General features: G+C 43.1%; 1 protein-coding gene across 3 annotated transcripts in view; it reads right to left on the bottom strand.

Annotated features, from left to right (window-relative positions):
• The window catches only part of xylb (xylulokinase homolog (H. influenzae)), a 318,901-nt gene that overhangs the window by 7,654 nt on the left and 293,743 nt on the right, over nucleotides 1-17,504 (bottom strand). For all 3 annotated transcript variants that reach the window (XM_073054967.1, XM_073054966.1, XM_073054968.1), the window contains one exon: nucleotides 14,340-14,434. In XM_073054967.1, coding sequence (XP_072911068.1) covers nucleotides 14,340-14,434 — 95 coding nt within the window. The remainder of the gene's footprint in view (nucleotides 1-14,339; nucleotides 14,435-17,504) is intronic.

Below are 17,504 nucleotides of genomic sequence, written 5' to 3'. Positions count from 1 at the left end.
GTGCATGGAAACAGGCCATTCGGCCCATCGCATGTATACTAAACAGTGGGCACCCATTTGTATTAATTCTATCTCCCAGCAGGGTGCATGGGGTGCATGGTGCCTTCAGCCCTCCACGTTGTGTCGACCCACATAATCCTTAAAAAAAGTACTAAACCCACACTACCCCATAACCCTCTATTTTTCTTTCATCCATGTGCCTGTCCAAAAGGCTCTTAAATACCCCTAATGTTTTAGCCTCCACCACCATCCCTGGCAATTCATTCCAGGCACTCACAACCCTCTGCACCCTCTCCATAGCTTCCATATCCTTCCTATAATGAGGTGACCGGAATTGAACACAATACTCTAAGTGCGGTCTCACCAGAGATTTTTAGAGTTGTAGAGGTGTCCAGGAATGGGTAGAGTCTCTGGTAAAGGGACATATTGTGTCCATGCTGGGGCAACTCACTCATCTTTGAGCCCTACTCGTCTCTCACCTGTGGCTCCAAGTAACTTGGCATGCGATAGTGGCCATATCCCAGTACAAAGCCTCGACAGGCAAGCTAAAGCAGGTGAGAGTTGACCCTCAGCCTGATATCCCGGTGAAACAGGGACACATTTGTCCCAGCATGTAGAGTCAGCTCTAGTGGACAGTGAGATCCAGTAGCCAGGACGGTGGATCTGCAACACTTGGTGGAGAGCGAAGGCATGACGAGACACAGAAGAGGTTATGGCCATCCACTGCAACCAAGGAAGACCCCAGTTGTGATGGCTACTCATACCACCGGACCCGGACTTCAGAGAGTGGGAATGCCCCAGTGCAATGGCTTCTCCACTTTAAAAGTTCTCCCACACAGGTTTCTTCTGTCATCACTAGACAGGACAGAGAACCAATCATCGCCCAGCACTTGGACATAGTCTTCTCTACCAGGTGATTCTTAAATGCTGTCAGCGACTTTGTTTCTATCACTCCCGCTAGAAATGTATTCCAAATATTCACCACTAAACGAACTATCGCTGCTTAAAAACTGACGGAAACTACAGAGTTTGTGGTTGGAAGGGCCCATGGAGAAAACCTTGGAGAAAGCGTGGGTAAAGATCAGGATTACAAGTGCGTTTAAGGAAACAGGGTTTTAAACTCCCTATACTGACGATCTTGCTGGCGAACATGCAGTCTCTGGTGAATATAATCGATGATCTCAGAGCCAGGGTGCTGAATCAGACGGACATTAGGACCACGTGTATCCTTTGTTTCACAGAACCCTGGTTAGCCCCTTCCATACTGGAGGCAGCGAGTCAGATCAACAGGTTTACTATACACTGTCAAGACAGATCTATAGAGTCTCTCAAAAGCAGAGGTGGAGGAGTATGCTTCATGATCAACTTTATTTGGTGCACAAATATATCAGTGCTGTCCCGATTCTGCTCACCAGACCTGGAATATCTAGCAGTTAAGTGCTGTCCTTTTCACCTACCACAGGAATTCTCTGGGGTCATTTTGGTAGCAGCTTACATTCCACCTCAGGCCAATGTCAAGCAGGCTTTAGATGATCTGAGCAACGGGATCAACATGCATGAAACAACGTACCCTAACGCCTTCACCATCGTTTTGGAAGATTTTAACAAGGCCAGTCTGAAAGAAGTCACTAAGCAATTACCATCAACAGATCACTTGCAATACCAAAGGAAACAACACACTGGACCATTACTACACCACCATCAAGAGTGCCTACCGTGCTATTCTACACCCTCACTTCAGGAAGTCTGATCAACTAGCTGTATTTCTACTCCCGAGTATAGGCAGAGACTGAGGACTGCAGTGCCAGTAGTGAGGACCAAGAAGGTTTGGACAAGGGAAACACAGGAGCGCCTAAAGGACTGTTTTGAATCGGTGGACTGGATTGTATTCAGGGATTCATCTTTGAACCTGGATGAGTATGCTGCAGTTGTTACCAATTTCATTAAAACCTGTGTGAATGAGTGTGTGCCTACAAAGGCTTACTGTACACTCCCAAACCAAAAGCTGTGGATGAACCAGGAGGTACATCGTCTGCTGAAGGCTAGATCTATGGCATTCAAGTCTGGCGATCCAGGCCTGTACCAGAAAACCAGGTATGATTTGCAGAGGGCTATTTCAAGGGTGAAGGGACAATTTTGAATGAGGTTGGAGGCAATATCAGATGCACGGAAACTCTGGCAGGGACTGCAAGACATTACTTCCTACAAAGTGAAACCCAATATTATGAATGGCAGCGATGTTTCACTACCAGATGAACTCAACGTCTTCTATGCACGCATTGAAAGGGAGAACACAACTACCGCTGTGAAGGTCCCTGCTGCATCTGATGACCCTGTGATCTCTGTCTCAGAGACCGATGTTAGACTGTCTTTAAAGAGAGTGAACACTCGCAAGGCAGAAGGTCCCAATGGAGTACCTGGTAAGACTCTGAAAACCTGTGCCAACCAACTAGCGGGAGTAGGACATTTTCAACCTATCACTGCTATGGGCAGAAGTTCCCACTTGCTTCAAAAAGGTAACAGTTATACCAGTGCCAAAGAAGAACAATGTGGGCTGCCTAAACAACTATCGCCTGGTAGCACTCACATCGACAGTGATGAAATGCTTTGAGAGGTTGGTCATGACTAGACTGAACTCCTGCCTCAGCAAGGACCTGGACCCATTGCAATTTGCCTATCGCCACAATAGGTCAACAGCAGACACAATCTCAATGGCTCTCCACACGGCTTTAGACCATCTGGGCAATACAAACACCTATGTCAGAATGCTGTTCATCGACTATAGCTCAGCATTTAATACCATCATTCCCACAATCCTAATTGAGAAGTTGCAGAATCTGGGCCTCTGTACCTCCCTCTGCAATTAGATCCTCAACTTCCTAACCAGAAGACCACAGTCTGTGCGGATTGGTGATAACATATCCTCCTCCCTGACGATCAACACTAGCACACCTCAGGGGTGTGCACTTAGCCCACTGTTCTACTCTCCGTATACACATGACTGTGTGGCTAGGCATAGCTCAAATACTATCTATAAATTTGCTGATGATACAACCATTGTTGGTAGAATCTCAGGTGGTGACGAGAGGGCATACAGGAGTGAGATATGCCAACTAGTGGAGTGGTGCCTCAGCAACAATCTGGCACTCAACATCAGTAAGTAAGACTAAAGAGCTCATTGTGGATTTCAGGAAGGGTAAAACGAAGGAACACATACCAATCCTCATAGAGGGATCAGAGGTGGAGAGAGTGAGCAGTTTCAAGTTCCTTGGTGTCAAGATCTCTGAGGACCTAACCTCATCCCAACATATTGATGTAGTCCTAAAGAAGGCAAGACAGCAGCTATACTTTATTAGGAGCTTGAAGCCATCTGGCATGTCAACAAATACGCTCAAAAACTTCTATAGTTGTACCATGGAGAGCATTCTGATGGGCTACATCACTATCTGGTATGGAAGGGCTACTGCACAGGACCAAAACAAGCTGCAGAAGGTTGTAAATCTAGTCAGCTCCATCTTGGGCACTAGCCTACAAAGTACCCAGGGCATCTTTAGGGAGCGGTGTCTCAGAAAGGCAGTGTCCATTATTAAAGACCTCCAGCACCCAGGGCATGCCCTTTTCTCACTGTTACCATCAGGGAGGAGGTACAGAAGCCTGAAGGCACACACTCAGCGATTTAGGTGCAGCTTCTTCCCCTCTGCCATCTGATTCCTGAATGGACTTTAAAGCTTTGGACACTACCTCACTTTTTTGAATATATAGTAGTTCTGTTTTTGCACATTTTTAATAATCTATTCAATATATGTAATTGACTTAATTGTTTATGTATTATTATGTTTTATTTTATTTTTTATTATTATTTTCTCTCTCTCTGCTAGATTATGTATTGAATTGAACTGCTGCTGTTAAGTTAACAAATTTCACGTCACATGCCGGTGATAATAAACCTGATTCCGATTCTCTTGGGTTGAGAAAAGACCCCTTCAGATCCCCTCTAAAGCTCTTAACCCTTACCCTAAACCCATATCTTCTAGCTTCATCCACCTCTAATATCAGCAAATCTTTTCCAGCAGTCAATCTTATCCATAATCCTCATATTATATATCTCTATCACATCCTCTCTTAATCTCCTCTGCCAGACCCAGCATGCCCTCATAACTGAAACATTCCATCCCAGGCAACATCGAAGGCACTAGATGCTGGAACCTGCAACAACAAACAACCTGCTGGAGGAACTCAGTGTGTCAACCAGTCCTGATGCAGGCTTTTGACCCTTAATAATCTGATGAACCCCTGCATTCATTCCAGCACCATCACATCCTTCCTGTCATGTGGTGATCAGAACTACATGTAGCATTCTAGCTGAGGCCTGACCATGACTTGTGTAGTTGGAGACAAACATTGCTCTTGCATTCAATGCCCTACTGAATCCCATATTCCTTCTTAACCATGTCATCTCACCCAAACTGCCATGTTCAGGGATCTTTGAACTTGTATAAAGTTCAAAGTAAACTTATTATCGAAGTGTATATAAGTCCCTAGGACTCTACTGTTCACAAAATATATTCTCGCCTCACTAGTACTCCAAAATGCATCACCTTGTATTTATCAGGATTAAACTCCATCTTTCCATTTCTCAGTTCACCTTTAACCTAAGACTGCCTTCCACATTATCAACAACTCCACCGCTTTCTGTGTGTATTGATTAGTATGTGTGATCACTTCAGTTGAGCATTATACTCTCCTAAGGGCTTCGTCTACTTCTTTCATGGAGAACACGTGTGTATGACCTTGTTTAACATGGGAAGGCTGATGCAGGGGCGGTCACCACACGCTCGTTGGCAGATCGGGGTCAGAGTCCAGAGGCGTGGAGTACAAAGCAACTTGGGACCCTTCAATGCTGCAGCCTTCCTACGCCTTTACTGCCATTGTAATGTGACATCATCTTCTGCCAACTCCGTCAGTGGGGTCCTGGTTGGATCACTCTTATCTGGAACCCTACCCTTGATCTTACTGCCATGGGTGACCCTAAACTCCAGACGGCATCGCTCTAGGGATCACAGGAGCTGATGAGCCTTTCTACCACGAAAAGGTGACGATCCTCAGAAAAGAACCTTATTGATTACATCTTGCACATCCACATCCAAACCATCAACGTTTATAGCAAGCAGTAAGTGGCTCAGCACCGATCTCCTTGGAGCACTGCTAGCCACTAGCCTCCTCGCCATCACTCTCAGTCCCCAGTCGCCGAGCCAGGTTCTCTTGGTCAGAACTGAAAGGAGCAGCACGGTGGTGGAGAGCGACCCAGGTTCAATTCCCGCTGCCATCTGTCAGGAGTCTGTATGTTCTCCCCATCAGCATGTGGGTATCCTCCGGGTGCTCTGCTTTCCTCCCACATTCCAAAGATATACAGGTCAGTAGCTAATTGGTCACACGGGTGTAAATGGGTGGCGTGGGCTTGATGGGTTGGAAGACCTGTTACCATGCTGTATCTCTAAATAAAATAAAAGCTTCTCTTTTATTAACACTGTGACAAAAGCCTGGAGCTCCTTTACACAAAAGGTTTGTGAGACCAACATCACCCAATGGACCACAGTTATTGAAGAGAATGGCCCATCACCGCTCTCTAGGACCACGAGAGGCAGGCAGTAAAATAACAGAATCTAAAGGCAAAATATTAACCAAGAGGATAAGATCAGAATTAAAGGAAGAGACAAAAAGTACCACACCCTAATGTGAAGCTTGCTTGCTAAAGTGAAATCTCCTCTTACTACTCAAGATAGTACATGTTTTTGAATTTAAGAGCAGGGAGGTTATGTTGCAACTGTACAGGGTACTGGTGAGGCTGCACCTGGAGTACTGTGCACAGTTCTGGTCTCCTTAGTTGAAGAAGGATATACTGGCTTTGGAGGTGGTGCAGAGGTGGTTCACCAGGTTGATTCCAGAGATGAGGGGATTAGACTACGAGAAGAGATTGTACTCACTGGAATTCAGAAGAATGAGAGGACATCTTAATAGAAACTTAATATTATGAAAGGGATAGATCAGTTGTTTCCACTGGTAGGTGAGACTAGAATTACAGGACATAGCGTCGAGATTCGGGGAAATAGATTTGGGACAGAGATGAGGAGGAACTCACGGCGACAAGCTTCAGCTCAAATCAGGTTTCAGCTCGGAAGAGGCACTGGCTCTGTCTAAAGCGTCTGTTAAGGTTTCCTTGTGTTTTTTTTCCCCCTCTTACTGTACTATTTAAATGGCTGTTTCCTTGTTGAATCCTTGTGGGTTGAGTTAAGAAACTGCAAGAGTAAAAGGATGTTGATGGCAATTACATACAGGCCTCCCAAGAGTGGCTGGGAGGTGGACCACAGGTTACAACAGGAAATAGAAAAGGCGAGTTGAAAGGGCAATGTTATGGTAGTCATGGGAGATGTTAACATGCAGGTCGATTGGGAAAATCAGGTTCGTAATGGATCTCAAAAGAGTGAGTTTGTTGAATGCCTAAGAGATGGTTTTTTAGAGCAGTTTGTCATTGAGCCTACTAGGGGATCAGCTATACTGGATTGGGTGTTATGTAATGAACCAGAGGCGATTAGGGAGCTTAAGATAAAAGACACCTTAGGAACCAGTGATCACAATATGATTGTCTTCAACTTGAAACTTGATAGGGAGAAAGGAAAGTCCGGTGTAACAGTATTTCAGTGGAGTAAAGGAAATTACAGTGGTATGAGAGAGGAGTTGGCCAGAGTAAATTGCAAGGAGCTGCTGGCAGGGATGTCAGCACAGCAGCAACAAGGGAAGTCAAAGCTATTGTAAAAGCAAAAGAAAAGGCATACAACAAAGCAAAAATTAGTGGGAAGACAGAGGATTGGGAAGTTTTTAAAAACATACAGACAACAACTAAAATAGACGGGAAAGATGAAATATGAAAGCAAACTAGTAAATAATATCAAAGTGGATAGTAAAAGTTTTTCAAGTATGATAAAAATAAAAAAGAGATGAGAGTGGATATAGGACCGCTAGAAAATGAGGCAGGAGAAATAATAACGGGAGACAAGGAGATGGCTGCTGAACTAAATGAGTATTTTGTATCAGTCTTCACTGTGATAGACACTAGCGGTATGCCTGATGTTTTAGGAAGTTAGACTTTAAACTCTTAAAGGAAGAGAAGTGGATGCAGTTACTGTTACAAGAGAGAACATGTTAAAAAAGCTGAAAGACTTGAAGGTACATAAGTCACCCAGACCAGAGGAACTGCAACCTAGGGCTCTGAAAAAGGTAGCATTAGAGATGGTGGCAGCATTAGAAATGATCTTTCAAAAATCATTGGACTCTGGCATGGTGCCCAAGGACTGGAAAATTGCAAATACTACTCCACCCTTTAAGAAAGGAGGAAGGCAGCAGATAGGAAATTGTAGACCAGTTAGCCTGGTTGGGAAGATGTTAGAGTAAATTGTTAAGGATGAGGTGATGGAGTACTTGGCGACACAGGACAAGACAGTACAAAGTCAGCACGGTTTCCTTCAGGGAAAACCCTGCCTGGAGAATCTGCTAGAATTCTTTGAGGAGATTACAAATAGGATAGATAAAGGGGATGCAGTGGATGTTGTATATTTGGACTTTCAGAAGACCTTTCACAAGGTGCCACACGTGAGGCTGCTTCCCAAGTTAAGAGCCCGTGGTATTACAAGAAAGTTACCAATGTGGTTAGAGCATTGGCTGATTGGTAGGAGGCAGTGAGTGGGAATAAAAGGATCCTTTTCTGGTTAGCTGCCGGTGACTAGTAGTGTTCCACAGGGGTCAGTGTTGGGACCACGTCTTTTTATGTTGTATACTTGGGCAGGTAGTGTTGAGGAAGCAGGTAGGATGCAGAAGGATCAGGAGAATGGGCAAGAAAGTGGCAAATGAAATATAATGGTGGAAAATGTATGGTCATGCACTTTGGTAGTAGAAATAAATGAGCAGACTATTTTCTAAACAGGGAGAAAATCTATGAATCTGAGATGCAGAGGGACGTGGATGTCCTTGTGCAGAACACCCTGAAAGTTAACTTGTAGATTGAGTCAGTGGTGAGGGAGGCAAATGCCATGTTAGCATTCATTTCAAGAGGTCTTGAATACAAGAGCATGGATGTGATGCTGAGGCTTTATAAGGCACTGGTGAGGCCTCATCTTGAGTATTGTGAACAGTTTTGGGCCTCTCCTCTTAGAAAAGATGTGCTAGCATTGGAGAGGGTCCAGAGGAGGTTAACAAGGATGATTCTAGGAATGAAAGGGTTATCATATGAGGAATGTTTGATGACTCTGGGTCTGTACTTGCTGGAATTCAAAAGGATGAGGGGGGATCTCATTTAAACTTTTCGAATGTTGAAAGAGCTAGACAGAGTAGATGTGGAAAGGATGCTTCCCATGGTGGGAGAGTCTAGAACAAGACAGCACAGCCTCAGGATAGAGGGGCACCCTTTCAAAACAGATGTGGAGAAATTTCATTAGCCAAAGGGTAATGAATTTGTGAAATTAGTTCTCATATGCAGCTGTGGAGGTCAGGTTCTTGCTTGGACATGGCATCAAAGGTTACGGGGAGAAGGCCGGGAACTGGGATTGAGGAGGAGATAGTAAAAAAGGGTCAGCCATGATTGAATGATGAAGCAGACTCAATGGGCCAAATGGCCTAATTCTGCTCCTATGTCTTGTGGTCTAACTGCTTTTCCCAGAGGGTGGTGAATCTGTGGAATTCTCTGCCCAATGAAGCAGTGGAGGCTACCTCAATAAATATATTTAAGACAAGGTGGGATAGATTTTTACATAGTAGGGGAATTAAGGGTTATAGGGGAAAGGCAGGTAGATGGAGATGGGTCCATGATCAGATCAGCCATGATCTTATTGAATGGCAAAGCAGGCTCGACAGGCCAGTTGGCCTACTCCTGCTCCTATTTCTTATGTTCTTATTCGTTGAAAGTTGGCTGGTTACTGACCAAGAATAATTATGTAGTACACTATATTTTAAAATGATCAGCTTTGAATATAATCCAGTAAATGACACCCGAAAGGTTCTTGTCACTTCAAGTTAGTTAGTTTTGTCCTTCGTAGCACAAGCCCTCTTTCTGCTCACACAGGCAAGGGATGTAAAGTTACTGTATTTTATATAACCCATGCCCTCAACCAATCTTATCTACTACAGTCAATTGCCTCAGAGCTGCCTTGTAATTCTTCACCAAAGGATTCAACCGCATAATGGACAAGGAAATGGGAATGTGAGGAACAGCTGCTGTAAAACAGGTGCCACGGCGTCACCCAGATCTTTGTCATCCACAGCAGCCACCCGCATCCACATTTTCTGAATGGAAGTGATAACTCTAACGTTTGTTCTTTTGAAGAGTAAAAACCATGATTTAATAAGTCTCTTTATTTCCCTACTGTCCAGACATTCGAACGATGGCCAAGTTCATCCTGTAATAAGCTTACTTCTAAATTACACTGCACTTATTTCAATAGTCAACTTAATCTGCATGTACAAGTTTACCTGCTTTGTTAATACCAAAAGAACAAATGATTGCAAATCTTAAATGCAAAATATCAGAAATGCACAGCGTTATTTTTCAGCATCAAAACAAATAGTTCAATAACAATCAGTTGTGACTCATAAGAAATGGGAACAGAATTAGGCCACTCGGCCCAATGAGTCTGCTGTGCCATTCTATCATAGCTGATATATTATCCCTCTCACAGCATTCTCCTGCCTTCTCCCCGTAACTGTCAACACCCTTACTAAACAAGAAACTAGCAACCTAGCAACCTCTGCCTTAAAAATATTAAATGACAGCCTCTTTGTCTGTGGCAAAGAACTCCACAGATTCATCACACTCTGGGTAAAGAAATTCTTCTCTGTTCTAAAGGGGTGTCCTTTAGATTTTGAAAATTTTCCCTCCCCCTCCTCTTCTTCTATTCCCCATTTTGGCCTCTTACCTCTTCACACCTGCGTATCACCTCCACCTAGAGTCCCTCCTCCTTCCCTACTCTGCTCACTTATCACACAACATACACAAAATGCTGGTGGAATACAGCAGGCCAGGCAGCATCTATAGGAAGAAGCACTGTCCTTCGTCAGGGTCTCGGCCGGAAAGGTCGACAGTGCTTCTTCCTATAGATGCTGCCTGGCCTGCTGTGTTCCACCAGCATTTTGTGTGTGTTGCTTGAATTTCCAGCATCTACAGATTTCCTCATGTCTGCTCACTTATCAGATTCCTTCTTTTCCAGCCCTTTACCTGTCCTACCCACCTGGCTTCACCTACCACCTTCTGGCTATCCTCCTTCCCTTCCCCTCCTTTTAAGTCCTGAGGAAGAGTCTTGGCCAGAAACCTGTTTATTTCCATTGATGCTGCCTGATTTACTGAGTTCCTCCAGAATGCTGTGATTTGGATTTTCAGCATCTGTAGAATTTCTTGTGTTTATGTAGGAGGAAGTTTTAGATTGATTTCAGAGTAGGTTAAAACATCAATAGGGTTGATAGGCTTGTACTGTGCTATTGTGTTCTGTGTTCGAAGATATCCAGAATTGTATTAAAAATATAGCACACATATTATTATCATTATTATGTGACGCTGGCGATCGTGGTCTTCCATCTATCCTCGACCATGATTGTCCTTAGCAATTTTTTCTACAGAAGTGGTTTTCTTCTGGCCCAAGTCTTTACAAGATGGATGTACCCAGCCATTATATAATTCTTCAGAGATTGTCTGCTTGGGTCAGTGGTCACATAACTAGTACTTGTGATATGCATCAGCTGCTCATACGACCTGCTCCCATGGCTTCACGTCATCCTGACTGGGGGGAGGGGGCTAAGCACATGCTAACCAAGGGTGACTTGCAGGATAGCAGAGGGAAGGAACATTTTACTCCTCCTTCGGTACAGACCCATCTCCACACAATGATAGGAAACCAGAAAAAGGCGATTAAGGAGATGTTCAGTCATGGAGAAAAACAAGTTTTAATGAAAGAATTTTGCTTAAAATACTTAAGACTTGTAACGGACTCATTATAGATCCAAAAGTGATAGTGGCTCATTTGCAGGCAGAACACTTACACTATTTACATCTTGAGACGGAAGTGGTGGACTGAATATTCCAGGTTGTCTACAACACTGTGACATTACTGCAGAGCAGGGACAGCATATGACTCGCCTGTTTAATCAGGATCACGGTGTGGACACCCATACAGATGAAGGAAAAAAGTGCATCCCACATTTTTTTTAAAAATGCCAGTAATTTTCTGAACAGTTGAGAAAAAGACTTGTAACTGAAAAAGTTTGGTCCAAAATTGACAGAATTCTTTTATTCCCTTTAAATGGGTAAAACTACTTCTATATTCCATTAAAAGATTTAAGGGAACAGGTCTCTTAGCTTCCAAAGAGGGTTGTCACAGTAAGATTAATCACCAACTGGCTGGCTGGCAACAATGAAAATTTTAAGTTATCACTAATAGCAAAACACCTTAAAGAAAATCAGAAATGAGTTAGAATTATTCATAAGTAACACCTCAACAAGTGCAAATGAAGTACATTACCCATGCTAATGTATGGTAATTAACTTGCCCAAAACAGCTTTGATGCCTTGACTGCATTTATGGCATGGCAATAAGTCAGTGTAAAAATGACCAATGATCAGGATATCTTTCCCAGGGGCTTAATTTCTTCTGGTAAAATACATTGATTAATGCGCTTGTGTTAAATTTGTTTGTGTTCTTTTAACAAAGTCATTAAGCCAATTAAAGTAAACAGGGCAGCTTAAATGTTGCGTTAAAGGAACAAAGTGATTTTATGTAAATGATTTTAACTATTGCATTGCTAGAGAAAATTAAACCCTAGAGTGTTTAGTTACAGAAATACATTTCCTAATTAATTAATTTGCATGCATTAATTAGGCATAATTGGTGTACTTCACTAATATGTTGTCTGCCGTGCAACAGATTTACCCTTAAGCCTCAGAAGGAAAGTGCACAGTAAATGACTTTTAAAAGCAAAGCAACTGGAGCACTGTAGAAGGAAATGGTACCTTACAGCTCAGTTTCCAGTGTACAGTGCTCTCAGCAGTAAGGAATCAGCTATGCTGGATATAGGATCAAGTTTTTAAATTTTTAATTTATTGAGATACTACAGAACGGAACAGACCCTTCCAGTCCTACGAGCCACGCCAACCAGCAATCCCCCAATCTAGTCGTAGCCTAACCAATTACAATGACCAATTAACCTACCAGTCTTTGGACCATGAGGAAACCCATGCGGTCATGGGGAAAACATACAAACTCCTTACCTGCAGTGGCGGGGACTGAACTCAGGTCGCCTGCACTGTAAAGCGTTATGCTAGCCACTAGACTACCATGCCGATGCAACAAGGAAACATGTTAGCCAGAAGGGGTGAATCTCTGGAATTGCCATAGATAGCTAAAGGTATATTTAAAGCAGAGGTTGATAGGTGCTTGATTATTAAGGGTGTCAAAGGTTACGGAGAGAAGGCAGGAGAAGGGGATTCAGGGGGATAATAAATCAGCCACCATGGAATGCTGGAGCAGACTGGATGGGCTGAATGGCCTCATTCTGCTCCTGCTTCTGTCTTACGGTTTAAAGGGGGTCAAAGTTTAAAGTTCTTTGCCAGCAACAATGGTTTTAAATTTAATTTTGTATCTTTATTTTAAACTTTTAATTTTAATTTAAAATCTGAGAAGGATTGATTTTTTTAAAAATCAAAGCCACATTAAGTAGGGGAGAAAAAACAGATACCTGGATTTAACCCGGAGATCAGGCTCACTGATCTTAGTGAGTGGCAGAGCAGGCCCAAGCGGTTAATTGGCTTACTACTGCTCTCATCCTCCAATTCCTAACCTATTCCTAAGTGAAAAAGCAGCAATATGTGAAAACAGATTGTACACCAACTGTCTCAGAGACAGAAGCCCAGGAACCGCAGGATCTAAATAGATGGGCAAAATTAGGAGCCTCATTACACAAGTGGATAAACTAGTTTAGAAATCAGTACTGGGATTTGTGCCCTTTCTGAGTGACAGGAAGTAAGAATGTGGGCAGGATGGGCAGACACTATTTAATGTAGACGATTGCAGCGCTGAGACACTGGGAAAGGATTACAAACTGCAGCGGCGAAAAGTAAATTTCACAGGGCACCCACAGGATGGACGTTGGTGTTCAGCACAAAACTGTAGCAAAGAATTCAAACAGGAAGTGGTTGCACGCCAGTGAAAATAAATAAAAATATTCAGTGTGAATGGTTAGTTTTGGGCATTCTGCTCGTTAACGGTAAGAAGACTGAGTAGTTTATCTATCACTCTTGTTTCAGCCTCCTGTACTTAATAAAGAGTGGAACCCGGTGTGGTCTTCTGCTGCTGTAGTCCATCCACTTCAAAGTTCGACGCGTTGCGTATTCAGAGATGCTCTTCTGCGCACCACTGTTGTAATGTGTGGCTATCTGAGTTACTGTTGCCTTCCTGTCAGCTTGAATCAGTGTGGTCTTTCTCTTCTGACCTCTCACTAACAAGGCGTTTTTGGCCATAAGAACTACCACTCACTGCATGTTTTCTTTTGGTTTTTCACACCATTCTCTGTAAGCTCTTGAAAGTTGAGTATAAAAATCCCAAGAGATCAGCGGTTTCTGAGATACTCAAACCACCCCAACTTGCACCAACAATCATTCCATGTTCAAAGTCACTCAGGTCACATTCCTTCCCTGTTCTGATGTTTGGTCTGAACCTCTTGACCATGCCTGCTTGCTTTTATGTATTGAGTTGCTGCCATGTGATTGGCTGATTAGACATTTGAATTGATGAGCAGGTGTACCTAATAGAGTGGCCACTGAGTGCAGTTTATTTGAAATATTTTCTAATTTACACAGCACTCTTCACACATAGCTTGATATTAGACAAGTCTGTTAGAGCAGCAGACAGTGGATAGTTCAGCTCACATAAGGTCATCAGCCGATTAGCAACCATCCCTGCTTATTGCACTGGGTGTCAGACAATGCATGAGCTATCTGGGGAGGAGTGGGCAACAATCAGTCAGTATCCAACATCCTGCAGAAAAACAGACATGTGGAGCTACTGTGCAGACAGTGGAACACCCTGCCAGGCCAGGAAGAGCCTAGCATCTTTAACCTTTAGTCTCTAATCAGGAGTGGTAGCAGAGTGTAAGCTTCTGGGACCATGTTCAATGCCAAGATGAAGGTATTGGAATGGAATCATTAAAGTTAACAAAATAAACCCTGTAGAGGATCTTGTCCTCTCTCTCACTCCCTCATTCCCCCTCTCACTCCCTCATTCCCTCTCTCACACACAAATGCTCACCGTGTCTGCTTCACATATGGGTTTGACTGCCAGCTTTGATGATGCTGCCATTTTCACTGAATTTGCGAAGGACTGTCCCATTGGTGCTTTCAAACCTGTAACACAAGTAAAATGTAAAAAAGTGCAGAAAACATAACGGTTTCTAGTTTTCTGCAGTATGAAATCAAAAGCTACAAATGCTGGAAATGTTTAGCAAGTCTTGAAAGGGAAAGGTGAACATTTCTCTTGGTGTTGCACCATAACAAATGGGATGGAATCGGTCTATGTCTTCCACGTAACCCAGATGCTGCCAAGCATTGTGAGCATGCTATGATGGCACCAGAATGTGTGAGGACACTTGGGGCTGCCCATAGCATTGGTTGTTAACACAAAATAATGCATTTCACTGTATGTTTCAATGTAAGTGAATTAAAACAAATCTGAATCTGAATCCAGCATTCAAATAGTCAGACTCTATGAAAAAACAAATAGTTTTGTCCTGGACAGCACTTTGTGCTAAAACTCACCCAAATAACCCCATGATAGTGGCCTGGTGCTTGCTGCTCAAAGTAGCACCACATCGTACTGACAAAAAAAAGCTTACAGCCTGTCCTGATCCCAGTCTGTCTGTACTATGGGTTATCTGTAAAATTTACTGATACACACACCTACAGTACTGTGCAAATGTCTTAGATATAGATATATATATAGCTAGAGTGCCTAAGACTTTGAAGCAGAGAGCAAGTTTGTGCGTCTGACGGGAGGAGCAAAGGAATGGCAAGGGTGGAGCACCATGAGAGGAGTGTGGGACGGGTGGCAGAGAAGGAATGATGGATCAGTGGGGTGTCGCGGGTGCAGACACGGCCAACCCTAAGACACCAGGAAAAGACATTTGATTCTAAACAATTCTGTAATGATCATTACATAGTGGGGTGTGTCAGGAATGGACAGGAGGAGGAGTATAGGAAACTGATACAGGACTTTGTGATATGGTGCAACTCAAACTACCTGCGTCTCAATATCACCAAGACCAAGGAGATGGTGGTGGACTTTAGGAGATCTAGGCCTCATATGGAGCCAGTGATCATTAATGGAGAATGTGTGGAGCAGGTTAAGACCTACAAGTATCTGGGAGTACAGTTAGACGAGAAGCTAGACTGGACTGCCAACACAGATGCCTTGTGCAGGAAGGCACAGAGTCGACTGTACTTCCTAAGAAGGTTGGCATCATTCAATGTCTGTAATGAGATGCTGAAGATGTTCTATAGGTCAGTTGTGGAGAGCGCCCTCTTCTTTGTGGTGGCGTGTTGGGGAGGAAGCATTAAGAAGAGGGACGCCTCACGTCTTAATAAGCTGGTAAGGAAGGCGGGCTCTGTCGTGGGCAAAGTACTGGAGAGTTTAACATCGGTAGCTGAGCGAAGGGCGCTGAGTAGGCTACGGTCAATTATGGATAACTCTGAACATCCTCTACATAGCACCATCCAGAGACAGAGAAGCAGTTTCAGCGACAGGTTACTATCGATGCAATGCTCCTCAGACAGGATGAAGAGGTCAATACTCCCCAATGCCATTAGGCTTTACAATTCTACCGCCAGGACTTAAGAACTTTTTAAAAGCTATTATTAATGCTTTTTGAGATAGTGATTTAGATGCATATCATATTTTTTACTGAGTTAAGTATTGTATGTAATTAGTTTTGCTACAACAAGTGTATGGGACATTGGAAAAAAGTTGAATTTCCCCATGGGGATGAATAAAGTATCTATCTATCTATCTATCTATCTAGAAGGTCTCTGGTGCTTCCTGCTCCCTCCCCTCTCTCTCTTCACCTTTTCCCAACTGTGATTCTTCTCTCCCTGCCACCTTCCCACTCTCAGTCCACAATAGAGACCCCCATATCAGAATCAGGTTTATCATCACTCACAGATATCATGAAATTTGTTTATTTTTGAGGCAGCAGTACAGAGCAATACATAAAATTACTACAGTACTGCTCAAAAGTCAGAGGCACCCTAGCTATATATACACACACCCTAGCTATGTATATATGTGTGCTTAAGATTTTTTAAGGTTGTTATATCCGGGAGAGGTAATGAGGATAAGCTCCCACCACCTATTAAATGCTCCCAATGGGGTGTGCCTTAAATAGCCTCTGGCAACCCAGTCCAGCTCCTGCAAATGAATGAATTCATCAATTGATTGACAAACATCATCAGGGAAGTTTCGAGATTGCAGATAGAGAATGCTAAAAAAAGAGCAGCTGATTGTGCAACATAATGTAAAAAAACAGAAGCAAGAGTAGACCATTCAGCCCCTTTGTTTCTGCTTCAACACTCAATAACTTCATTGCTGATCTATTACATCAGCCCCTGCACTAACTCGATCTCACTCAATTCCCTTTAACACGCACACATCTACTAATGCTTCTAAGGGAAATCCAGCCAGACCTGGTACAAAGGAGTGGATAGGAATATTAATAGGATCATATGAAGTAGGATGGAAGGAGGCTTGTGTAAAGTATACATGTTATCTCACACCAGTTGGGCCATATGACATTAACAACATTAAATAATTATATTAGATTGAACATTTATGACCAATGATATTTTAAGAAAGGAAAATTCATTCTTAAACACAAGAAAGCCTGCAGATGTTAGAAATCCAAAGCAACTCACACACAAACAAATTGGCATGTATGACATTGTGGGCATCATGGCTGAAAGAAGATTATAGCTGGGAGCTTAATGTCCAAAGATACACATTCTATTGAAAGGACAGGCAAGTAGTCGGGGGTGGCTTGGCAATGTTGGTAGTAAATGAAATCAAATCATTAGTAAGAGGTGACATAGGGTCACAGGGGGATAGGAGTTATTTACAGATTTCCCCCCCCCCCAAAGATGTGGTGTACAAATTACAATGGGAGATGGAAAATGCATGCCAAAAGGGCAATGTTACAATAGTCATGGGGGATTTCAATATGCGGGTAGATTGTGAAAATCAGGTTGGTGCTGGATTCCAAGAGTGGGAATTTCCAGAATTCCTATAAGATGGCTTTTTAAGAGTAGCTTGTGTTTGAGCCCACTAGGGGGAATCAGCTATTCTGGATTGGGTGTTGTGCAATGAACCAGAATTGAGTAGAGCGCCTAAGGTAAAGGAACCTATAGATCAAATGATCATAACATAATA

This window comes from Hemitrygon akajei, chromosome 8, assembly GCF_048418815.1.
Source record: "Hemitrygon akajei chromosome 8, sHemAka1.3, whole genome shotgun sequence".
Lineage (NCBI taxonomy): Eukaryota > Metazoa > Chordata > Chondrichthyes > Myliobatiformes > Dasyatidae > Hemitrygon > Hemitrygon akajei.
This window is presented reverse-complemented; position numbering and strand designations above follow the sequence as displayed.